The 26,375-nt window shown below is 42.2% G+C and overlaps 1 protein-coding gene across 2 annotated transcripts in view; it reads right to left on the minus strand.

Moving 5' to 3' along the window:
• Positions 1–650: 650 nt before the first annotated feature.
• The window catches only part of LOC308095355 (polyhomeotic-like protein 1), a 27,287-nt gene continuing 1,562 nt past the window's right edge, over positions 651–26,375 (minus strand). The window contains exons 2-18 of one of the 2 annotated variants that reach the window (XM_080442401.1): positions 24,891–25,097; positions 20,664–20,774; positions 19,955–20,032; positions 18,277–18,405; positions 17,181–17,342; positions 16,797–16,878; positions 15,020–15,441; positions 14,116–14,367; positions 12,212–12,376; positions 11,393–11,611; positions 10,585–10,720; positions 10,030–10,199; positions 9,246–9,333; positions 9,007–9,094; positions 5,174–5,402; positions 4,097–4,313; positions 651–3,438 (exon numbers count right to left, since the gene is read on the minus strand). In XM_080442401.1, coding sequence (XP_080298527.1) covers positions 3,287–3,438; positions 4,097–4,313; positions 5,174–5,402; positions 9,007–9,094; positions 9,246–9,333; positions 10,030–10,199; positions 10,585–10,720; positions 11,393–11,611; positions 12,212–12,376; positions 14,116–14,367; positions 15,020–15,441; positions 16,797–16,878; positions 17,181–17,342; positions 18,277–18,405; positions 19,955–20,032; positions 20,664–20,774; positions 24,891–25,013 — 2,823 coding nt within the window. In that variant the 5' untranslated portion in view covers positions 25,014–25,097 and the 3' untranslated portion in view covers positions 651–3,286. Of the gene's footprint in view, positions 3,439–4,096; positions 4,314–5,173; positions 5,403–9,006; positions 9,095–9,245; positions 9,334–10,029; positions 10,200–10,584; positions 10,721–11,392; positions 11,612–12,211; positions 12,377–14,115; positions 14,389–15,019; positions 15,442–16,796; positions 16,879–17,180; positions 17,343–18,276; positions 18,406–19,954; positions 20,033–20,663; positions 20,775–24,890; positions 25,098–26,375 lie in introns of both variants that reach the window. The other variant, XM_080442400.1, reaches the window with a different exon arrangement.

Here is a 26,375-nt window from a genome sequence, read left to right on the forward strand (position 1 = left end):
CACTCTCCAGAATAAAAAACTACGTTTATTGGCCTTTATATGTCTGCCTATAAGGTTCAGCAAATGGCATGGAATTTACTGCACAGCATCTTCAGACTTTCTCCCATCAGACGCTCTTGGATAATTTTGATGAAATTTGAGTCTACATCCAACAGTTTTCTAAGTTGCTTGAGTCAATATTTAGATATCTCATTCGTTTGATCAGACACACAGCCCTACAGTATACTGTATAAGCCCATTTAACTTCAAACTCCACGTTAACCAAGTTACACTCATTGAAAACACACACCCCTGGTTCTGGTGACTGATAATGTCCTTCTAATGCGTGAGGAGAATGTCATTTTTCAAATAGTTATTTCATTATTTTAATATTTTCTGTAATGTAATGTTGCATCAAGTCAAGAAATCCATGAAATGCACGGATAGTAAGAACATTAATTACCTTATTCTGGACAATGGCGAACATTCAGTGAAATTATCAGGTCTATAAGCTCACCATGCGTCACAACTACAACCGTTGTGAGCTTGTAGATTGGCTATTTTCTGCGATGAGATTTGGTTTAGAGGGGAAAAAGGAGGGGACCAAGAACAACCCCCTAGGTGGTTAAAACACTCAGGCCTCTAGTTCTAAGACAGGACACCATGCAGTACAGTAGACCATCATTACATGCATTAGTCCTCTTTCAAATAACAAGAAGTGTCATCACGGTTTTTAAAGTTGTAGACATTATTTATTATATTTGCATTATGATATTGTTGACCACCAACTCAATGCTTAAAAACCAGTCCTGCCAGGATTTTGTTCTGTGATTTAAAAAAAGAAAATTGGTTTGCAGTAGCTTTTGTAGACATTTTCTGTGTGGGAAATGTACAAGATTGATCAAATCAAGCAGTGATCTGCTTGCTATTTTCTTTTACACGTTGTAATCAGCATATAACAAAAAAAACAAAACAAAAAAAGTGCAGCTCTTTAAAAAACAAAACATGAGCATGATTGTATGCTGGTTAGTGCAGGGATTTAGTAAAAAAAAACTAAGCCTCATATACTGTAAGGATGGAGCTGTTATTTAAACAAAACTTTTAAACAAATATTTGACAGAAAATTTGCTGCAGTCATGGCAATTTTGTGAAATCCTGGCGGGAGGGCAAAACGTAAAGACACAGTTAGCGGAGATTATTAAAACTAATCGGAGAAAGAATACCACAGGTCACTGCTAATAAGAGAGCCAATGATAGACAGATAGCTAGTAGCTAGGCATGTACGTAGTAGGTAGGTAGGTACACATTGTGTGACACAGCTATGAGGAAGACAAATATGCATCTATTTGCAAAGTTCCTTGATCAAAGGAAAGCTACTACTGTACTTTTCAGTCAAGGTTCTCGGGAAAGGCAACAGATGTCATTGCTTGAAATGACGGTTGTAAAAAAGGAACACGCACATGCGCACGCACGCACTCACACACTTATGGAATGATATGAAAAGCAGTTTTAAAAACAAGACAATCCTTGTCTAGGGTTATTGTAGAAACTAGTGATAAAGGCCACTATGTTCACAAAAACATGACACACTTTCTAAAAAGCTTAAATAAGGCAGTCCAGCAAAAAAAAGGTGCATTTAAATATAAAGACAAACAATAAACGTATTATTACAGTATAGTCGTAGGGTCTTTTCAAACACACAAACTCATTCACGCTTTGATTAATTTTTTTTTGTCCTACATTTTTAGGTCCACATATTGAGGCTACAAGCCTCATTCACAAAACTCTTTTACTTAGGACAAAGCGCTCTGTTGCATGTTATAAAGATTCTTTAAATTAAAAAGATAGTGTCACCTCAACCTTTTCTTTTTCAGCTTGTTTCATTGTTACCTTCAAGATTTTCTCGTTGCATCCAAACCAAGCCCTTAATATTTGGCCTGCCCTGTAAATGCTATCATATACAGATCAAAAATGGTTATACAGTACATGTATACGTCAATAAGGGATAGGACGATACATAAAATCATCTTTTATCGTGATAAATATGACTCTAATCATCGCAAAATCGGATATGGAGATGGTATGTGCGTGTGAAAATGACTGGATAATGTTTTGGAGTAGGCTGGCTTGCAATGTTTACATTCCTAAAGGTAGCTCTCCACCAAACAGACTACTACAGAACTGGCAGTCGAATGAAGTCGGTTGGAAGGTGTGAAAAAAAAGTTGCTGAATGCACCTGAGAGCCGACACAGACAGGCGGCTACTATGGTGCTAAATAATAGCCTATTGGCTTGATGTCTTTTTCTATAAAATTAATATTCCTCATTGTGATAAAAAAAAAAAAGGATGTTCACAAATGATGTCTTATGAGACAACACACTTACCGGTATTTAACAACATGACAGGTCATGTGATTCCAGCATTTTTAGTGCCATTTTAAGAGCTTCAAGTATACTTTGATACACGCAATAATATCGTTAATCTCAATTATTTTGGCCTCAATAATTGTGACATGAAATGTTCATATCGTCCCATCCCTACTGTCAATAGTCCCCCGCCTCTAGGCGTGAATGTGCCCATGGCTGGCCGCCTGGGGTCAGATCCGGCCGGTGCCTTCTTGCTGTCCCCCTTTTATACACTATCGAAAATTGGCGGGGGGGGGAGTGTGCAAGCAGAAGTGTACTGTCCATTCTCCTTGGACAAAGCAAAAGTCAAGAAAAAGAAAGGACTGCGTAGGGGACTGGGCTTTTGAAATGTGGTGTTGAAGCTAAGGGCATGGCCATTTCCCCGACTGATTTTGCACAGGGATGGATGCACATATCACGATATATAAGCACAGAATAATATCCAACACGTTTGTTCTTCTAGAAAAGCAGTTCTTTGTCCAGGATCTTCGTGGATCACACCGGTTTAAACTTTCCACTTCAGAACTGGGAATGCTCAGCATTCTAGAACCAGTCTGACGCTTTTCTTCTGCTCTTGACAACAACAAAAAAAGTGCCTGATCCTGCATCCCAGAACACAGTCGCTACCTTAACCCATTAAGACCGGGAACGCATCTGTGCAATTTTCAGATTTCTTTGGCTATTCAAAAAATAGCAGATATAGAAGCTCATAGCACGGCACCACGTGCTATGAGCTTCTTTTTTTTTGCGCTCGCTTGTATATCTGCTATTTCTTGAATAGCCAAAGAATTAAAAAAATTACATAGACGCGTTCCTGGATTGAATGGATTAATTCTTCTGGATATGAGTTTTTCAGGGTTAAACTCAGGCTCAGAACAGAGCATTGTGAGAACATTAACAGGTCAGTCTCTCAAGCTGTTGATGTGGGCACAGATCTTGAGGGCGGGGCCTAATTTGATGTTCATGGTGGACATGAGATGCTCCTCTTTGAGGAGCAGCAGCGCCTGTCCGTCTATCTCCTGGGACAAGAACTGAGAAGCCATCTCCTCGCAACCTGGAAGAGAAGGAGAGAGAAGGGAGGGAGACCAAAGGAGGGAGAGAGAGAGAGAGAGAGAGAGAGGCGGAAGACAGGGAGACGGGAAGAAAAAAGGTAGCAAAAAGAAAGAGTAGAAGAATAGTAGGAGAGCAAGGACGAACAAGAGAGTGGCAGAATGAAAAGGTTAAGATTTGTAATAGAATATTTCAAATATTTGCACATGATGGACTTTCTGTGAACTGATACCCATCTTAAAGTCCCTGTCCATGGTGGGTGTTTTGGGTTAAATCCTCAGAAAAAAAATCAGAAAAATAAATGTACGTATGTCAATAATTTCATTTCAGATTTGAGCTATAACCATTATTTTATACTATTCAAAAATAGCAGATATACAAGCTCATAGCACAGCACCGAGTGCCACGCTTGAGTTTGTAGATCTGCTATTTTTGAAAAATCTTGAACAGTTGTGCAAATCTTTGAATACCGGTACATATATTTCTTTGAACCAACATTTTAAAATCAAATCTTTGCTTCTTCTTTTGTCATATAAAACACTATGCAAATTATAGAACCAATATTAAAACATGTAAACATGTAATGGTTATTAGATCATTATTTCTATTCAAAAATGCAGTTATCTCCCTTAACAGATATATTTATGTAAACTTATTCCAACCTTGAAGGGAGGAAATAAACTGAGACACTTCCTCCACGCTCCACTGGGCGGGGCTAGAGGGCAAGAAGCTGGGCGCGGAGCCCTCTGACAGGACCGGTGGAGGAGGAGGCTGGTGGTGGCAGGAGGCCATGGAGGAGGCTGGGGAGAACGACATGGGGTCGTCCTCCTCTTCCTCACCACTGGAGGCCTCGTCCGAGTGGCTGGACTCTGATCGGCACTGGAGAGGAGAGGAGAGGGATAGGAGGAGAGAGGATGAGGAGAGGGAGAGGATGAGGAGAGCATAAGGGCACGGTGCAGAGCAAGGTTATAATAGTTTGGGATTTTAGTTTTGTTTTAGTTCGTTTTGAAGAAAAAAAATCTAATTCAGTTAGTTTTATTTTGTTTTTAGAGCGGATTTGATAGTTTTTATTTTGGAATAGTTTTAGTTATTTTTTATTCGTTTTTTCTTTTTTTTTATACCCTGGGTTATTTTTCAGGTGCAGGATTGAATAGGTAAGAATTGTGTAATAAAAACTATAGGATTAAAAAATGTATTCAGTTACAGATGAACCACCAACCATCCACAAACAAAGAACTAAGGGCATTTTGTCTAAAATTTCTGTTTGTTTTAGTTAGTTTGTGTAAACACACAATACAGTTTCAGTTAGTTATCTTTTTATTTTATTTATTTAGTTGAGTTAACGAAAATGTTTTTTTCAATTTTAGTTTTGGTTATTTCGTTAGTTTTAGTTAACTATCTTAACCCATTTTGGGGCGGGAACCCCTATTTGTAACTATACCTTTCAGGACGGGAACCCCTTTTGGGGTTCTTGCTGCTATGTACAACATACATTTGTGGTAATTTTTGTAAATATTTGAAGTTTTTCAGAAAACTTTTAGAAGCCGAATTTAGAAGCCGTTTTTAGAATCTGCCTCAGGTCTAAATGGGTTAACCTTGGTGCAGAGAATAAAACAGAAGAGAGCATCATGCCATTGAGCAAGGCCTGCCCCCACTCGGCCCCTCCAGTACAGCCTGAGAGAACTGAGAACTTTAATCCATGAACACATCCATTCTATTAACATCATGGTCACTCTCACCTTGACCGGTATGGGCCTGCCCGCTATCTTGGCGCTGGCTATCTCGGAGCTGGTCCTGCGCGGCACCCTCCGCCGCACCACGCCTCCTCCTCCCCCTCCCCCTTCCTCGTCCGAGGCCGACAGGTGGTGGTGGTGGTGGTGGTGGTGGTGACCCTGGCTCTGCTCCTGACCTTGACCGTGACCCTGGCTCTGCCGCATGCGGAAGTGCTGGCTGCAGCTCACGTTGTACCTGGGAAACCAGTACATACTGTATAGTAGACAGACGGTAACATATACGGTACTGTAAGCCGGGACGAGCAAGCAACACACACACACACACATTTCTCTTCAGTTCTCTCCTCTCTCTGCGCCGTACACAGTGCTGAGCTTGGCTCAGGTGTGTGTGTGTGTGTGTGTGTGTGTGTGTGTGTGTGTGTGTGTGTGTGTGTGTGTGTGTGTGTGTGTGTGTGTGTGTGTTAGAGCCCGAAATTGGGTCACAGTTATATTGGTATCAACCTATGTTATTGTCTGACATGAAAATGTTTTGTATAATAAAATACATATTTTGTAGATTTTCTTTTACTCCCCAATATTGGTATCGGCCTCAAATATCCTGTATTGGTAGGGCTCTAGTGTGTGTGTGTGTGTGTGTGTGTGTGTGTGTGTGTGTGTGTGTGTGTGCGTGCGTGCGTGTGTTGTGGGCAAAGGGGCACTGATGCAAAGCAGAAGCAGACAGATGCAATAAGAAAACATTGTCACAGTTTCACCATTTCAAACAAAGCACATTTTTGCATTGTTTGTGGATTGTAAATGTCTCACATTAAAGACATGTACAGCGACAGAGCTTTTTGATAGAAAAAGAGTGCAAAAATTACACTTAACATGTGAAAACCTTTACCAAATGGACCAGAATCACAGGCAGTAGCACCCATTATGACACAAATATGACAGAAGACAGAAAAGCACAGGGGTGGAGAGAGACAACTAGAATATTCACTCACTACTAGAGGCTCATGGATTAAGGCAAAATAAAATCTCACAACTGGAAAAAATATGTGTTAGGCTAGGCTTGGGCAATATACCGGTAATATTGTATATCTCGATATCAAAAGACAATACCGGTATTATAAAAATACCGCATACCGTCATTATACTATTTTATTAAAAAAAAAAAAAAAAAAAAAAGTTTGATTTTTTTTTTATTTATTTTTTTTACCTATAAACGTCTAAATTACTTTTTTCTACTTACATTATTCCGAACCGAAACTGACCCGTGGATAATTGGACCGGACGGAACCGAGAAAATATCCTAATTACTGGACCCACCCGTGCTATGTGGACCCGGGCCGAAACGGGACCGAGGGAAACTGGACCCGTTCCGAAACGAACCGAGGATAATTTAAATGTATTAGACCCGGTCTGACCGGGTCTCTAGACCCGTACTGGACCCGGAGCTCATTTAAAATCACCGTGGTATTCAGATTAGCCATGTGTTTCAGTCAACTCCTGCTCCCCCCCGCACCAACAGAGTAATCACAGACGAGCTGCGTCACGTGCATTCTGTTCTGTGTTTCAGACAGACAACATTTCCCCGACTTTATACCGTCTGTCTGTCCCCGCAGATTATGTCCATAAACATGCTCCACACAGACGACGTTCCAAATTGCATCTTCCTGGTGGCTTTTGTTTGCATTTCACCAGCCAAAAAACCTCCATGGCGTTACTACGCAGGTCGCAGTGTAGCCGCCCGGAAGACTCGCCCCAAAACACTCTCGCCCCCATTTTCTTGTATTTTTTTTTTACTGAGGCTAAGGTTAGAAATAAGTTTAGGTTTAGGCATAGTTTTACTGAGGTCAAGTTTAGGAATAAGGTTAGATTTGGCACCGTTTTAATGAGGTTACGTTTAGGATTAAGGTTAGGTTTAGGCATAGTTTACTGAGGTTAGGGGGCGACTGTGTTTTGGGGCGACTGCAGTGCGGTGCGCGTGAGATTGGCTGCATTTCAATCGGCTGTTGAGAGAACAGGCGATATGATTTGGGAGCGTAATTTACAACGCATTGGTCTCATTTTAAAACCGAAGGTTAAAGAGATTAATATAATAATAATATTAATACAAAGCTGGTCGTCGGCAGGTCCATCCATTTCAAATGGCTCCGACCGAGAACCGTGGCAATTGGAACTGATCCGAGTCCGACCCGTGCCCGAGGGACATGTCAATATTTTGGCCCCGAACCGGCTCGGTTCTCGGGTCTTCGGTTCCGGGTGTTAGTAAGGCTACAGTATAAGTTACTGTATTTGCACTCTAAGCCTAAGGTCATTTAATTCATTGTTTAATGTTTACAATAAGGTTAGTTAGGCCTACTGTATGTTGGACGGCAGTATGGGTTCTACTTTAGTTTAATACCCACACAGTATTTTGCACTCAGGATTTATGCACACTGTTTTTTAACTGAGGTTAAAAACAGTGTAGACTAATAAATGTTGTTATCATACATTTTGTCCTTGGCTTGTTTCGTTATTTTAAAAATGTTTATAAAAATGTTTATATCGCATCGCATGCATGCGGACAATGCCCGCTGCTGCCATCTAGCGGTGGATAAGAAATATAGCATTCAGATCATGGGGAAATTCAGTCTATCACTGGCGCTATTAAAACTTTTTTTAATTGGTCGGTAATACCGAAAATCGCGGTAAAATTTAAATCAAAATACCGGTTTTAAAAAATCAATATCGCCCAAGCCTAGGCCTAATCTGTGATACCCTTTAATCTTAAAATAAAGAACAACCGAAAATATGCTATCTACAAGCTTACAACACGTCGCAGATCTCTACTCAGTTAGAAGACGTAAACCCTGCGTATATAATGTGTTGACCAGGGTCCCCCAGGGCTCTATCCTTGGTGCCCTCCTTTTTCCCCCTCGACACCAAATCTCTTCACAGAAAATAGTCAATACTGGCAGCAGTCCGGGCACCCAGGCTCGAATGCAGCCTGACAGCGCGTCGCGGGTTCAAGTCCTGATCTGTACCTACTGTACTATCAAATACTATACTATACTATACTATACTATAAATCTTAAAAAAGATAAGAAAATAGCCGATACTAAGTAATTAGGTACTTTCCACCCCAGAACCAACACAAAACATAGAAAAACTACATGCAAGGAAAACATGCACAGATAGCCATCTTAGAAGAAACACTTAACCATTTAAACCCTATATACTTTGTTGACTAGGGTCTATACTTGGTCCCTTCCCATTTCACCAAATCTCTTCACCGAAAATAGACGATCTACAAGCTCACACCGCACCGTGTTGTGACGCGTAGTGAGCTTATTAGATCAGCTATTTTCACAGAATGCTACCCTATTTTCACCCGAATGTTCGCCTATTATGACATGCACAGAATAGGGGTGCTAGGGTCCATGCGATTACATGGACACTTTAAGAATGTTTTGACTCGTTTTTAAGTGTTAAGTGACTTTTAAGATGGTTACCATTGTGTAGCGTGTTGTGGGTCATGCATGTCAAGGTGTAAGTCAGTGGTTCTCAACCTTTTCTGGATCAGGGCCCACATGAAAATCTTCTTTTCAGATTATATTCCGGATTGAATGGAACTAACATAGTATACTTTATACTAGTTTCTATTTATCAGTATCACAATGAAAACTCACTTTTCAAGGTTTTAAAGAAAAAGAAAATATCATGACTTTTTTAATATATATCTAATATTTTATATGCTTAAAATTGTAGTGTTTTGTGAATTATTTAGGGGCCCACTTGCAATACCCTCACGGTCCACCAGTGGGCCCCAGCCCACAGGTTGAGAGCCGGTGGCGTAAGTGATAATACTGTACCTCTTAGCGCAGGTCATGGAGCAGAAGCGCTTAGTGCCTCTGAACTGACCGGCCGGGGCCAACTTCTTACAGTACTCACACTTCAGCACTGATAGACAGGAGAGCCAAAGAAAAAAGAGACAGGGAGAGAAATGGAGACAAGAAATAGAGCGGAGTCACTTCTACAGTGATAAAATTTTAATAATAATAACATGCAAACAAATGCAGCATCTTCACTCTCAGAGCAGCTTGATTGTTACCTGTTGCTGGGGTGACAGATTCTGATTGGTTGGTATCTGGGCTGTCGGTCAAATCCTCACCAGTGGGCTCTTTCACTGGACCACACACCTGTCAATCACACACACAGACAGGAAGAGGAAACAAATAACTGAATTCCCCCAATGGACCATGACAACTAGTTTTAGTGAATTGTTGTAATATATATTTGTACCATATTGTTTTTTTGGAAATGGAAATTTGCTGGTCACATCCAGAAATAATAAAGTACCATGATGGCAAACTAAAAAAAAAATCTTAAAGGGGAAAACGTGATTGTATAATCTATTTTGTATCGTATCATTGCAGTTGTTTAGTTTTTTTTTTCGTAAATTAATGCTCTACTTGATCATACTACAGCATCAAAAAGCATCAAAAGTAGCAGATCCACAAGCTCATTTTGAGCTTGTAGATCTGCTACTTTTGATACCTTTGAATTTGAATCCTGAAAAGTAACAGTTTTGGACATATGAGGTTTCCACCCAACAGAGACGACATATATCAGTTTAAGCTGTTCTTTAGTCAAGTAAAATATAAGCACTAATATAACTTATAAACTTACGTCTTGGCACTCAACTGTAAGCTACTGAGCACCTGAAGTGCTACAGTAATACTACCTTAAAACTCAAGACTCAGGGACTGCACTTAACCTCAAATAACAAGATGAGACCTCAATAATTTTGGTTTTAAGCACATCTGTACAAGAAACTAGGCAATATAATACCCTTTCAAATGTTGTACTCTACCAATCTCATGGGGGATACTCACGGGGAACGGCTCAGCCCCCTCCTGGATGACGAAGCCCTCTATGAGGTGCGTGAGGACGTGGGGTTTGACGACGGCCTGCGGAGGGGGAGCCCTCTCTGTGTGACCTCCCCCGACGCGGGCCACAGCAAGGCCCGGGGACAGAGAGGGCGAGGGGGACGCAACACCGGGGCCTGGCCAGCGAGAAGGTCAAGTTAGCTTTATCCGACTTCGTTCAGCGTCTATATACAAGTGGTTCTCAAACCTTTTCAAGTTAAGGGCCCCCAAATTGATATGTATTTGGCCACTGACCCCCATCTGAAAAGGTTTTGTGTCAGGGACCCCCAGAAGAGAAGATTTGTGTAAAATATCTTTCGAAATTATTATTTTAATTTGGAAAAGTTTTCAATATTCTTGAAAAGTTTAAAAAATTGGCAGATGTACAAGCTCACAGCACGTGAGCTTGTATATCTGCTAAAAATGCTATTTAATTATTTATAGGAATACAATTTGAATTTTTTTTTGTCTTGACACCATTGCGAAGCAATGTTTCTAATAATGCGTGTGATTGGTTGCTACCTGCTTCGATGGCATTGGCAGAGAGCACAGAGGGGTGGTCTCTGATTGGCTGGAGCTGCGGGGGAGTGGGGCCATCCTCGCTATTGGCCGAATTTGATTCCAGCTTCCTCTTTAGTGAGCCAGTCATCTGCTTTCCCTATGGACATAATATTCATGTTTCATATACCTGGTGTTGTCAAATAATAAACCAAATATCATGACATTTTTACTGAATAGCTCGATATCAATATTGTGATGATAAAATCATATTACAAAATTCCACACCGATGATTACCAACGCAAGTTGGAACTGTAACCACTTGGCAACAGTATCCCAAAAGTGCACCGATCTGCAACTGGTCAATTCAGGCCGTTGCAACTGGTTGCAAGTTCTAACTAGTTGCGTTGCAAATCACAGGTGTGGACTGGGGTTAAGGCCTAAGCGATTAAAACCAGGAAAATACAACACTTATGCCATATCACAAAATGATGATACGCAAAATACCAGACAATACTCTATCTAGTCTCATATCATGATATGGATATAATAGTGATATTTTGAACTTGAAAAGGCACAGAAATGATAGCTAACTAGTTAAATAGCTCTATATTCTGACAGTAAGCATTGCTAGAGGGTTTGTTCAGTAACAGCAGTCTCCCTGTCTCTCCAGCTCTTTAGTAAACAGAAAATGCATTGATTGGGATACCAATTCTATCCAATCAGAATATAGAGCTTTAACTTTTTAAGAAAAAAAATAAAAAATTAAAACGTTTGTTTTAACCAAGAAAAAAAATATCACCTACACTATCTTTAATGTGATGAACTGACCTGGGATGTCACTGACTCTCCATTGGCCACAGCTGACGCTCCTCCCCTCTGCTCCTCCACTACCACCACCAGGGGGAGTGTGAGGGAGGCGCGGGAGAGCGAGGAGGTGGGGGGAGCAGGAGGGGCGGTGACAGCGGGTGACTGTGAGGAGGAGGAGGTGTGGCTGGAGCCAAGCGTTCCATTCTGCTGACCCTGGCTGCCAGCCGCATTTTGATTGGCCTGCAGTTGGGGTATAAATAAATATTATCAATTTTGGGGGGAACAATTGAAATTTTGGGTTTTAAAAACTAAAATAGCAGATCTACAAGCTCACAAGGTCATGATGTGATTCTTTGTGAGCTTGTAGATCTGCTACTTTAGCTATTGTTTGTGTGACACTATTGTACAATATATTAATGTGAAATATGGCTTATGTGGTTAAGAATCAACTTAGTTGATTATAAAAAGTATTTTAGATTTTTTTAGCACTGATTCGTTGACATATCATACATAAATTACAAAAGGAAACCGTGGGGGGGGCAACAAAATGTGTTAACATAGCATTAAGATTCAGTTTAATTACTATTTTATTCTTCAGCTATTAAAAAAAAAAAAAAAAAATCATTTGTAAAAAATGAAAAATTGTAATACTATTTCAATTCTGAATCATTTTGAACACAGATCTTCTCTTCTGGGGTTCCCTGGAACAAAATGTTTTCAGATGGGGCCTGGGTCTGCGTCCATATTACATATCAATTTGGGGGTCCTTGACATGAAAAAGATTGAGAACCACTGCGATAGAATAACCGTTAAGAAAATAAGCAACAGTTGCGGTCCTACCTGCGGGTGCACGTGGGAGACCTGGGCCGACGACAGCGGCAGCGCCTCCTGAAGGCCCTTTAGCCCCGCCCCTCGACCCGCGGCAGACGCGGCCGCCTCCCGGGAGGCGATGGAGGCCACCATGGTGAGCAGGCTGGACGAGCTGCTGAGGACCGACGAGTACGCCTGGCACCATCATGAAATGTTACTGCCATATTTAATATATCTAATACTTTTTAAAAAATCTGCAAGCTTGTAGATCAACTATTTCCGCTATTTTTTTTAAATGTATCAAACATTTTTCAACAGACAAATGTATAGACCAAATCATCATGACATCATCACAACCAAAACATTGTTTTCTGGATAAGTAACGCCAGTGGCGTCGTATTGGAACAGTATTATTTGTGGAAGAACAGGACATTTATGATATTGTTATTGACTATTAGAAATATATCATTTTGTTCTAAATATCCACAGGTTGACAAACTAGACATACAGTAGCTAATGTTCTGGACACTATTTGATCTTGTGTAGATATCCATAGACATTCTACCCGGAAACACAGCTCTACATTGAAGTGCATTGAAGTGGGATGGCTCAGGGTATAGAGGACAGAGGACAGCAACTTGCAGTGGGCCTGGTTTTCAAGATACTCAAGGGACACTACTTCCAAAGAGTGAGAAACGCCCACAGGCACAACACCAGAGGGAGCTCCACTCCATGGGGAAACATGGGGATGAATTCATTCTACTATTATGTCACCAAAATGTCTCCCTATCGACTCCCTATCCTCCTTCAAAACCGCCGTTAAAAGAGCACCGGCCTGTCTGCAATTTGCAATTGGACCTTCTAGCTTGCCAAAAGAAATGACCCCCCCACTGTTATCTGTAAATATACTTCTACTGCTCGTCTCTTGTATAGTATTGTATGTCTTTATATGTCCTATGTATTGAATACATAGGACCACAATGGAAACAAGCCCTCAGAGTTTTTTGTGTTATCCTTAACCCATTAAGACCTGAAGCTGATTCTACAAATTCTACACGGACCCCCATCTGAAAATGTTTTGTTCCAGGGACCCCCAGAAGCAAAGATTTGAGTTAAGTGTTCGCTTCAAAAGAATATATTCAAAGATTTTCACACATTTTTAAAATGTTTCAAAAATAGTAGATCTACAAACTCGTAGCGCGGCACTTGGTGCCGCTCTACGAGCTTGTATATCTGCTATTTTTGAATGGCCAAAGTGTAAAATAAAGCTTTTTTAGCTCAAATCAAAAAGTGACATAGATGCGTTCCAGGTCTTAACACATCGACCGCCAGAGGTTAATCTCATAATGTACTCACCAGTGCCAAGGTGTTTTTGTTGTTTTTTTGTTTTTTTCATGTCGCCATAGATCTTGTTAAAATCCTTAAGATTGAGCCGTACAAGGTCTGTTTACATCCGCGACATCTCAACGTATCTCCCAGTGAAAATCACGTGTCAAACGGGGCATCCATGTTGTAGTTAGAGCGGATTACGTTAAACAGTGAAATGCGAGGAGAAAAAACTACAGGAAGAGAATTGAGTTTCAGTTTCGTCTGTAGAATGGGAGCGGGCGTGATCGTCAAAACCGGATCCCAAATAATTCCGTTTCCGGTCATCAAACCGGAAACGGAAGTGGATCAAAAAAAATTCCGAAAGTGAACCCGGAAGTGTTTAGCGCGAAAAGACCGTGGACCGTAGGGCTACGGTCTCGGCGCTTAACAGTTGGATTTAACGGACCGTAGGACTACGTTCTTGGCGGTTAATGTGTTAATGGGTTAACACAAAAATCTCAATCACTCAATCAAAAACATGTTGGTTTACATTCTGATCTGGTCTACACAGATGAATGGCAACAACTCAGACGAGTATGTAGTAATAACTGTGGACAGGGCCTTACCGTTGAGACCGGCACTCCTCCGGCAGCGCCACCGGCGGCGTCGATGCGGGCCTGCGCCAGGGCCAGCGCCTGTCCGTTGACGCCCAGCGAGCTCTGCCTGGCGCCCACGATCTGGACGGGGATGTGAGGCTGCTGCTGCTGCTGTGGGGGCGGAGCCTGGCTCGATCCGCCGCCGCCGCCGCCGCCGCTGTTGCTGATGCTGCTGGGGGGAGGCGGGGCGGGAAGGATGGGTGGAGGGTTCCTGGAGGGCAGCTGCAGGGGCAAGCGGAGACCCTGCAATGTAGTAGTAGTAGTGGTGCTAAGCAAATAAGTACATTTACAGCTTTTCTCTTCCTGTGAAGTTAGTATACTGAAATAGAAGACATTGTTCTTGCATTAATGAAAACTAATTTTTAAAAAAGTTTTGAAATCTTTCACCAAAACCTGCCTACCGATGATGTCACTGGTAGACAGGTTTCTGAACTGTCCCCAGCCCTCCTCTGAGACACAGAGTGACACTGAGAGAGTAGACAGAAATGGTGTGAGGACCAATTATATGAAGATAAAATGGATGAAGTGGTCCTTTATGTGCAATTTTGAGGTACTTTTACTTCATAATAATAACTAATTATAATACGGAAGACGCATTTCATCCCGAGGGGGAAATTCCGTTTTCAGCTTCACCCAGCTGAGTGCTTCTCTCGGGGGAGCACGGGGGGTGGGGGGCAGTTAGGGGTTGAGTGTCTTGCTCAAGGACACCTCAACACTTTGCCAGGGCCGGGAATCGAACCGGGGACCTTCTGCTTCCCAGGCAGGCTCTCTCTACCCATTCAGCTATGGCCGCCCCCCTTTCCTTTAGTAAAGTAAAACAAATGAACTGCGATCGAATATTACGTAGTACTCGTGACAGGCCTACATGAAGTACCTGCAGGGTCTTGGGCTGAATGGGGATGGGCCCGTTGCCGTGGTGGGCCGACTTGTCGGCGGCGCCGAGGGACGCCTTCTGCAGCGGCTGCACCACCAGGGTCTGGGCGTTGACCCCCGGCTTGATGGTGGCCGTGCCCACCGGGTAGCCGTGCGCCTGCGAGACGGCGCTGGACGTGGGCACCAGGATGTGCGTGGTGGTGGCGGCCGTGGTCACCGTGGTCAGGGCCCGGGGCCCGTGCAGGAGGAGCTGGGAGAGCGGGATGGAGGAGGTGGTGGAGGTGTTGGAGGAGGTGTGGTGGTGGTGGGCTTTGAGGTTGGAGGGCTGCGGGTAGGTGGGGATCTTGATGTGGGGGAGCTGAGGCTGCGGCTGGGTGGGTTTGGTGGGCGACTGGGGCGTGGGCTGGATCAGGGAGTAGGCAGCTGGGACCAATGGGAAACATAAAAGAACGAAGAAAATTGTCAAAACAAACATAACAGTGACTTAAAAAATGCTGGTGTGCAAAATAAACAAAATATCTCTGCACTGTACATGCCAGCTAACAAAAAAAAAAGAAGGAACTCTTCAACAAACATCAACAGATGTCACCCTATACTTGAATATAAACACAGAGCAGAAAATATGAATCAGCAACTTTGCGGGGAGTTGGAAAGACAAATAAAAAAGGAACGTTCTGATCAATCATCTGTAACGCCATTGGGCAGTTGGCCCAATGGCAGTTGGCTTTACCCTTAGTTCCTTTAAATCACAGATAAAAAACCTTTCTGATTGCTGCTGCCTTTCATTTAGTTTTTTATTTATTATCTTCACTGTAATTTTACTCTGTTTTATTTTCAGTTGTTTTGTTTTCATTGTATTCTAATGTCTGTTTATATGTTTCCTTTTCTTAATGTTTTATGTAAATCACATTGCATTGCCTTCTTGTTGAAATGTACTATACAAATAAACTTGCCTTGCCTTCTTCCTCAATCACATACATTAAAAGTATGTACTTTATATTACATTACATTTGAGTTATTAGTTGATGCAACCAATTATAGTTTAAAGCGGTACAATGAAAAACTTTTTTTTAATTAATAAAATATAAATTTGTCCAATCTGTATGGTAGAGTAGGGTATGTTAATACAATATAACGTATACAATTGGGGTTTTGTCTCTCTGCTCTTCTATTGAGACATTTAGATCGTGTCAAAGGTCATGTCTCACATAGACACAGGATCTGACAAAAATGTTGACCTGATGGTCAAGATTGAATGAATCCCCTGAGCAAGCAGGCAGGCTCCATCAGCTCAATGGTAAAAGAAATTCAGCACGTGCGCAGGAATCCAGGTTCAAATACGGGTTAGAAGAGGAAAGTTACATTAAGGGTCAGACCTACTAGTGCCCAGACATTTCTTTTAACCAGTAACATAATTTCAGAGCAGGTTTCCTGTATTCTTCACAGTTAATGACGTCAAATGCCGTCAATGATGTGGTGAGTGGGTAGGGATGACATACTGTAACCATGTTAACCACGTTACAGTATGTCAAAGCTCAAAGCTTGAGTCACTTTGCAACTCCAGTAAGTACAGGATGAAGGAGAGGTGTCAAAGGTCTGTGGGCTTCCTGTTTACCAACAGTAAACAGGAAGTTTACCAACAGTAAACAGGAAGTTCTTATACAGTATTATGCGTCAGCGTTATGTTTCAATGTCATAATGTCACACGTAGCTCATGCATGGTTTTCATACCCGAGATAAAAGCCCAGTGACAGGATATTGTGTGATAACCTCCTCACCTGAGTCACTCTTCTCTGGCGCTTCAGTCTTCACGCCGACTCCTTTGGGAGCAGACACTCCTCGCATGGCCAGGTTCTGCACCTGGGACCGGGATGGGAGGAAGGGACAGAGAGACAGGGGGGGACAGAGACAGACAGACAGAGTGAGAGAGAGAGAAATTAAGATGATATTAAACACTTTAACCCTGGCATCCCAAGTTTGGGTACGTCATTATAGGCACAAACAAATAATGATCTCTGCTTTCTGTAACAGTGAAGCATGCAGCTCTTCCATGTAAAGGATGTGGAAAACCTCATTAACAAAAAAATGATAATAATAATAATAATGTGCCAGACACCATGCGACTGGGTCACCACTGTCTGTCACACATTCAGTTCAAACACCTGGTCGTTATCTGATTGGCTGCTGGAGGAGGACGCAGGAGTCACTTCCTGTTGCTGGTGAGCTTGCGGTTGTTGCTGGGCGACGGCAACGGCAGCGGTTGCCGTGCTACCAGGCATGAAGATGAGCTGAGAGGAGATGGGAGCTCGCAGAGAGCGGTTCACCTAAACAACAACAACAACATTAACCCATTAAGACTGATTCTGGAGGCTGATTCTACAAAATAACGAATTCTCAAACTTTTTCGTGCCAGGGACCCCCAAAATGATATATATTTGCCCCCCCCCCCCCACACAGAAGAGAAGATTTGTTTAAAAAATCTAAATTATTCAAGATTTTTCAAAAATGTTCAGAAATAGCAGATGTACAGCTCGGTGAGCTTGTATATTTTTCAGAACCACTGTTCTAAACCAATGTTCTAAATTCTAGAAGATTCTAGAATTCCTAAGAGTTTTCTGAAAAACGTATGTTGCTATATTAATATACATAGCTAAAATCTAAAATAACACAGATGATGAAAGATTATTAATTACAATTATTTTATTATTATCGTAGATTTTTTATCATTGTCTAAATTGATTAGTTCGATGAACTGTTGCACCCATAATCAACATCAACATCATCAACAACAACCACCCAGCTGACTGTCAGACAAACAACAGGAAGGGTCGCTCTAAAGACATGGCAACAGCTCATTTAAAATATTGGAAATTCTACTAATACGAAGAAAAAACTGTACCTTGGGTTATAATTTGGCATTCTCATAAACAATAAATATGTTATATACATTATGGAAATCGAGTTTGAACAACTAAATCCGCTCCCTACATTTCTCATACTAAAGGCAGTGACGTCTGGAGTGGAAGTAGTATCACCTTGCTGCCTCTGCTTTACTGTCCTTGAGATCAAATAGCAGATCTACAAGCTCACAACGCCTGGCATCGTGAGGCGTTGTGTGTTTGTAGATGTGCTATTTTCACTACTTTTGTGTGAACACTCTTGTATGATGAAGTAGGGCTTTATTTTACACAAAAACATACAAACGTGAAACTTGAGGATATGAGGTTTCTGCACGACAGCGACGATATATAACCTTACCCTCAGGTACATTTGTCCCTGTCCACCTGCCGTACCGCTCAGAAGCACCGATTGGCTGATCGTGGACGTGGCGGTGGTCCCCTGGCCAATAGGACGTGTGCTGGCTCCTCCCGAGGTTGTAACATTTGCCTGCAAAATGTTGGAATGAAACTGTACAGGTTGGAATTTGAAGGATGAAGGGATTAAAGCAAAAACAAAGTTCACGACTGAATATTTTTGTTAGGCCAAGTCCCCAATCTGTGATGTGGGAAACAATGTTAAAAGGAGTCCTCCACACTAGTGCCGTGTTTCCTAAATAATTAGCACAATATGTAGAATTACTATGTTAAGGTATCATCGTTCTAAACCTACAGTATGTGTTTACTGTTCTACATACAGCCAACCAGTTGAAGAAATTGCAGATTGAGGATTTAACCTTTACTTTTTCTTTCATGAAATATCGTATATATATATATATATATATATATATATATATATATATATATATATATATATATATATATATATATATATATATATGTCACAGGTAGATTGGCATTCCAGGTAGATTGGAAGTGGAGCGCTTGTTTTTAGGCTCGGGACGGGGCTGCGATGCGACCACAACGACAACATGAATATACATACATACTGGCTTCAGTGGCGCACTTCGATAATCATTGGACTCCCCATCCACTATCACTGGGAGTCTGGGTTTGACTCCCGCTCGGGACATTACTTTTTCAAACAACCGCGGACTCTTTTTTTTCGCCGATAAAGTATAGTTTTGGACCATGACGGAGGCGCTCCGACTAAGGAGACCTTGAGGCCAAGGAGTCGCGCCCGAGCGCCTCCAGGCGCGAGTGCCCGCGACGACCGGCCGATGGTCTCCTAGTCGACTAAGCGCCGTCCGAGTTATGTACCGATAGGCACAGAATAGTAAATGATGTTGTGGGGACTGCGTTTGCCCCGCTATGGTTTGCCCCAACTGCCACTCACTGCACTAACATAGCCCGCCAGCCCCGCCTCCTCAGTCTCGCCCCCTTGTTCGCGGGTGTGTGCGCGCGCGCGTGCATGTGCGCGTATGCGTGTGTGCGTGCTCGTTTGTGTGCGTGTGCATGCGTGCGTGTGTGGTGTGGGACTCATGTGTGGCTTGCATTGCCCTCTGGCGTTGGTTCTACAGAATTGCCTGGGGGGCGGACGGGCGGTGAAAACAAGCGCTTATTTTCCATTCTACCTGGAATGCCAATCTACCTGTATAGTGGTTATGCGTTTCAAGCATAACCACTTTCCAGTAGCATGCCGGAGCAGTAAAGTATCAATGCCTGTGTAAATGTGGTGGTAGAAGTATACTGTATACCAGGGGTCTTCAACGTTTTTCAGGCCAAGGACCCCCTAGCTGAGAGAGATGAAGCACGGAATTGTATAAAATTGTGTTTCAGATTAAACGTATTTGTTTTACTTGGTCTGCTCCCTCTACACCTATACCTCTTTGCAAAAATAGCCGATCTACAAGATGTTGTGAGCTTGTAGATCTGCTATTTTTGGCTAAAGTTCTCCTCAGAAAAAGGATGCTAGGGTTAAAGTGGTTCATGTAAAAAAAAAAAATCATATCACACAAAGATTTGATAACTCTGAGGACCCCTTAGGGGTCCCGGACCCCCTGTTGAAGACCCCTGCTGTATACTGTAAGGGTACGTACAGCTGTAGCAGTGGTGCTGGTGCTCTGAGAGGAGGTGCTGCTGGAGGGACTGGACTGACGACTAGCAGCCAGCGTGGCCTGGGACAACACAACACAACACAACACATCACAATACAACACAATACAATACAATACAATAGATAACACTTTATTCTAGGGCTGGGCAACTAACCGAAAATATATCGAGAGTCGAGACCGATACTTAGAACCTCTAACCGACTTAATCGTACTCACGTAGGTTCATCAAATCATCGAGAAGCAGGCTGTTTTTTATTTTATTCCTTATATATATATCAAGTTCAACTAATCGACACGAAAACAAATTAATAGATTTTTTATAATCTACTAAATCGATTAGTCTGATTTATCACTTATCCCTGTATTACACTTAATTGACAGTGGCGGCGTACACAAATAGTTGCTGTAGATCTGCTATTTTCACTTTTTATTCATTTATTTATTTAAATAATCATTCATTAATCACAATCGAGGCAAAAGTTTGAAATAATCGTGATATTGATTTGAAGTCATATTTGCCCAGCCCTACTTTAGTCACATGTACCAATTTACAGTACACACACACACATAGTTCAAGCATTTAGGCCTAAGCACGCAAGCGTGCACACACACACACACACACACACACACACACACACACACACACACACACACACACACACACACACACACACACACACACACACCTTACCTGTTGGACTGCAGCCAGGTTGTGGAGTTGTGCATTGTTGATCTGCTGTTGCAACATGAGCTGCTGGAAGTACTGCGCAGCATTGGGTTGTCTCTGTAACGCCTGCAGGGCCTGGAGACACAGAGCTGGCTTTACTTTACTTCACCTTAATCTCTTAATCCCAAAATCTACAAGTGGATATTTTACCCACTTAAGCACTTATACTACTTTACTGTACGATGAATAGCTAAAATAGTCATCACATTGTGATGCATTGTGACTGAGGTTGTAGATCAGCCATTTTCTGGCTTTTCTTTTTTTTTCAAGCAATTTCTTCTAGATTTTGTCTTTTTTTTTATTGTAAAAAAATGCACTTATAATGGAACGTCATGTTGACAGTGGTTAAGGAGAACAAGGAAAGAAAGCGGCAACAGAAACTAAATAAGGTCGATAGAGAAAAACAAATGGAGGCGCTGCAGTTGGAGGAGGAGGAGCAGGAGGAGGAGGAAACTAGGGGCTAAAAAAGTTTCTTCTTTTTCAAACCTGTATTGACTGATGATGTGCAAAACAAACTCCTCGCCCTAAAGCCAAACAAGGCCACCGGCCTTGACAACATCCCCACCAGATTCCTCAGAGACGCAGCGGTCTCCATTGCTCCCATAGTAGCCCACATTACAAACTTATCCATCAGTCAGTGTCACGTCCCACAAGAATTCAAGTTGGCAAGAGTAATCCCTCTATTTAAAAAAGGAAGCAAACTAGATCCTGGCAACTATAGGCCTGTTTCCATCCTTTGTTCCATCTCAAAGGTTATAGAGCGATCAATCCAAGAACAAATCAACAGCTACCTCAGTGAGCGCAAACTGTTGTTTGAATTCCAATCGGGCTTCAGAACATCCCACTCCACTGACACATGCCTACTATATTTGACCGACTACATCAAACGTGAGGTAGACTCGGGCAAATACTGTGGCATGGTCATGCTGGACCTCCAAAAGGCGTTTGACACTGTAAACCACGCAATTCTACTTGATAAGCTGAGGGCGATTGGTTTTGATTGCATATCACTAAATTGGATGAGATCTTACTTGGAGGGTAGAGAACAAGTGGTTGACATCAACGGAACCATGTCCTCATCCCTCCCGGTGAGCTGCGGGGTTCCTCAAGGCAGCATTCTAGGGCCGTTACTGTTCCTTCTATACATTAACGACATGAATGCTGCCTGTAACTGCAAACTGTTCCTGTTCGCTGATGACTCGGCACTCCTGATCTCGGGTGAGGACAAGTTGCAAGTTGAGGAAGCTCTCAGCTCTGAACTCTCAAAAATCCGTACCTGGCTTACCGATAACAAACTGTCACTACACCTTGGGAAAACTGAATCCATCCTATTTGGGACCAAACATTCCCTCAGTAAAATGAAGGTAGATGACTTCAAGGTCATAGTCGATGACACAATCATCACTAGCAAAGAAGAGATTACCTATTTGGGATGTATTCTTGACAAATACCTGTCAGGTGAAAGCATGGCAACAAAGGTGGTCAAAGGAGTAAACCAGAGAACCAGATTTATGGGCAGAGTTTCCTCTTTTGTCAACCCTCAGGCCCTCAGGACCCTCTCGGGGGCCCTGATTCAGCCCCTTTTTGACTATGCTAGCTCCTCTTGGTACTCTAACACCTCAGTGTCACTGCAGACTAAGCTTCAAACCTCCCAAAACAAACTGATCCGACTACTTCTCGGACTGGGGCCCATGACCCACCTCTCTCCCACTCACTTTGCCAGCCTAGGCTGGCTCAGGGTGGAAGACAGGGTTAAACAACTAAAAATGGGTCTGGTCTTCAAAATTGTAAATGCAGATTTGCCCGAAATGCCCCCTATACCCGCATATCTGTATAAATACCTCGAAAAAGTTAGTGACACCCACAGCCACGAAACTAGAGGGAGCGTAAACAACAATCTGGTACCACCCACCCATAAAACAAACATGGGCAAATTCTCCTTCTATAGCACAGCCACCAAGGAATGGAATAGTCTAACCCCATCCCTCAAAAAATGCAGTTCGCTGGGCTCATTCAAAACAGCCCTAAAATCTCATCTTTCTGGAGGCCGAAAGAGGAGATAGTACCAGTTTCCCTGTAGACAGACGACCCCCAACCCCCCCCCCCTCCTCTTTTTTGTACATGTTTTGTATTTCCTCATGCATTTTTGGGCGGTGAAACCGCCCCTATAAGTGAGATTTGGAAAAATGTACAAATATCTTGGGCAGTGAAACCGGCCCTAAAAGTGAGGTTTGGAAATTTGTACAATTATCCTGCGCTGTGATTGGCCAATCACAATCTATTCAGGACTGTGATTGGCCAGTGTCACATGACACATGTGCATAGCCCTATATAAGCAACCATAACTTTACAAAAACCATAAATTTGTTTTTGTAAAGTTATGGTTTCGTCCATCATAAAGAGTGTTTCAATAAATGTATTTATCTTTTGTACATGATTGGTTGACTCCATTCAGTATTGTGATTAGCTAGCAAGACACCGCCCACTTCACACAGGGTGTGATTTTTTGTATATAATCGTTATTTTTCCATGCTTCACCCCCCCCCCCCCCCTTTTTTTGTACATTTATTTTCATGCTCCTTTTTTTGGTACATAGTTGTATTTTTTCTGTATTATCTGTATTTTCATGTTGATTTTTGAACTGTTTGGTTGCTACTATATATGTCTATGAAATTAATTCAAGGACCCCAACGGAAACAAGTCCGCAAGGACTTTTTTGGCCGGACCTTTTAGTCAAAAGCATTATAAATGTAACTGTGTTGTTTTACATTCTTTTGCCTAATAAAAATTTCAATCAATCAAAAAAAGGAGGAGGAGAAAGCCAGCAGAAGGACGAGAGATGTTTTCACTGTGACAGATTGCCTGCCAGCATGCAGATGATAGATACAGTGCATACAGTATGCATGTACTGTATGTACTCTCATACAGTAATAACTCCAGGGATTAGACAGAGGTTGAGACACAGACAGAGCCACCATGAATTTGAGTGACAAAAAGAGTGTGGCGACAGGGAGATGCAAGCGCCTGTCTGTTGTCCTTTGTGTCCGTCTGTCTCTCTCTGCTTGCTCTCTGCATCTGTCTCAGTCTCTCTCCATCACTTTCTGTCTGTCTTTTTCGCCTGTCTAACGTAAATCATAATGCCAAACCCAACACTTAACTTGTCAACCAAAAAACGCTGTCTGTTATTTCCTGAGAGACCGTTTGTTATTGTCTGAGAGTCTCTGTGTCTGTGTCTCATTGCCTTTGTGTCTTGCAGAAATCCGAAGGGAGATTTATACTTTTATATAATTATACTTTCTATAATTGTATGTATTTTTATACACCGAAAAAAGCCGATCTGCAAGCTCACAAGGCATTGTGAGCTTGCAGATCAAGGCATTATGTGAATCAGGCATTATGCACACACATATACAGTATAACCCCTGACAGACACACACACACGTTGGTTGGTATTACTATACTCAAGGTATCAGCATTTTATTCATAACAATTTTATGAATGCCATAAAAAATGCAATTGCAAAAATGAAAAAAAAAAACATTCTACAAGCTCACATCTGCAGTACAGTTGGTACATCTGCTACTTTTCGTGCGCAACACCAGTGAGCAACTAAGAATAAATCAGGCATAACTCCAAGACTAACCCCTAACTGTCTAATCCTAACCATCACTGTCTAAACAGAAACCTAACCCTGTCTAACCCTAACCCTGTCTAATCCTAACCCTGTCTAATCCTAACCCTGTCTAATCCTAACCCTAACAGTTAACTGTCTAATCCTAACCCTGTCTAATCCTAACCCCAACCCTAACAGTTAACTGTCTAATTCTAAACCGAAACATTTCCTAAATGTTAGCCTAACAATAAAACTCTTTTATTAAAAACATAAAACAACCATTTCTTCTGAGGCCTTGTTAAATTGTCCCCCACAATGTCTGTTTCTCAAATTCTACTATACTTGTGACATTGGCCCCTCACAAGAATAGTAATTCAAGTACACACGCACACGCACACGCACGCACGCGCACACACACACACACACACACACACACACACACACACACACACACACACACACACACACACACACACACACACACACACACACACACACACACACACACACACACACACACACACACACACACACACACACACACACACACACACACACACACACACACAGACACGTACCTGCACAGCCTGTCTCTCATACAGAGACATGGAATTCATCGGAGAGGGGCGGGAGCTGGCCCCAGACGCAGCGCTGCCATTGGCCGAGGCTCCCTGTTGGCTCTGATCCCCATCCGTCTCCATCACCGTTGGACGAGGAGAACAGAAGAAGCCACCAATCAATCAAACTCTCCCCCCCTACCCCCTCCTGTAAGATACAGCTTCACCCTGCAGATGAAAAACAAATAATGTCAGTGTGTCACAACACATGAGGCACAGCTATCACTCACCACTGTTACAGCACGCACATACAATAACTCACAGCCTCTGAAGCACTGTCTCTCTAACTTTATCATTTCGGGCGCCGATGGCCTAATGGTTAAGGCGCATACCACATATAGGCTCTAATGCGGCCTGACAGTGAGTCACAGGTTCGATTCCCAACCCGACGGCCTTTGCTGCATGTCACTCCTCCTGTCGCACTCAACTGTACTATCAAATATAGGCAGAAAAGCCCCACAATTCTTTTTTTTTTCTATTTTAAAAGGACCCATAGTTTGATTCGCATTAGGCCACGGACCCCGAGCAGTCAATAATTATTACATTTTTTTAATCTCTGGGACCCCCAGCAGTGTTTCTCAAACTTTAAAATGTGGAGGACCTTGTTCCATTTGTACACTGTTAAGAGTTACAGACTTGTAAGGGTCAGTTTAACCCCCCCCCCCCCCTCAAGGAACCCTGAGTCCCTGGACAGCACTTAGAGAACCACTGCTATAAAGTGCCCAGTGCTAATTTAAAGGTAGGGTAAGTGATTTTCTTTGGTTAAAATAAGTGTTAAATAGCTCTATATTCTGATAGTACTCATTGCTATAGAGTGTTTGTTCAGTAAAAGGAGTCTCATTGTCTCTCCAGCTCTTTATAAAACAGAAAATGCATTTTCGTTTCAGTTTCAGTTTCATTTCCAATTTTATCCAATCAGGATAGAGAACTCAATCAGGATATAGATGGGTTTCCGCGCGACGTCATCACAGAGCAGAGTGCGTCATCTGCGCATGCGGGAGGTAGAACGAACCGGAAGCGCCATTGACTCTGTTGTTATTTTCGGGATGTAGATAGGCATAATGCTGCTATTTTAGGCATAATAGGCATAATGCTGCTATTATATACAAACAGATCCAACTTCCAACAAATCATTTTTATTGAGTAAAGAAGATATTACAAACTGCATCATTTAATCTACTTTCATTAAACCCGGTGAAGACCATTCATTTTATGAATGTACAGTGGCCAGAGCTGCTGCGGGTAATAGCGCCCTCTACAGGCTCTTCCCTCCACTGCGCGCGCATCATCCTCTAATGTTTACAAACAGGAAACCCATCTATAGATTAAACAAGTGAAATTGGAAGTGATGACACTAAGAAATGAGCAGGCAAAATTGGAACTGGAACACTATAAAAATGAAGCTTAAAAATTGGTACTTTCTCCTGATTGGCTGAGATTTTGACA

The sequence above is a fragment of the Gymnoscopelus braueri genome (genome assembly GCF_963280865.1).
Source record: "Gymnoscopelus braueri genome assembly, chromosome: 11".
Taxonomy (NCBI): Eukaryota; Metazoa; Chordata; class Actinopteri; order Myctophiformes; family Myctophidae; genus Gymnoscopelus; species Gymnoscopelus braueri.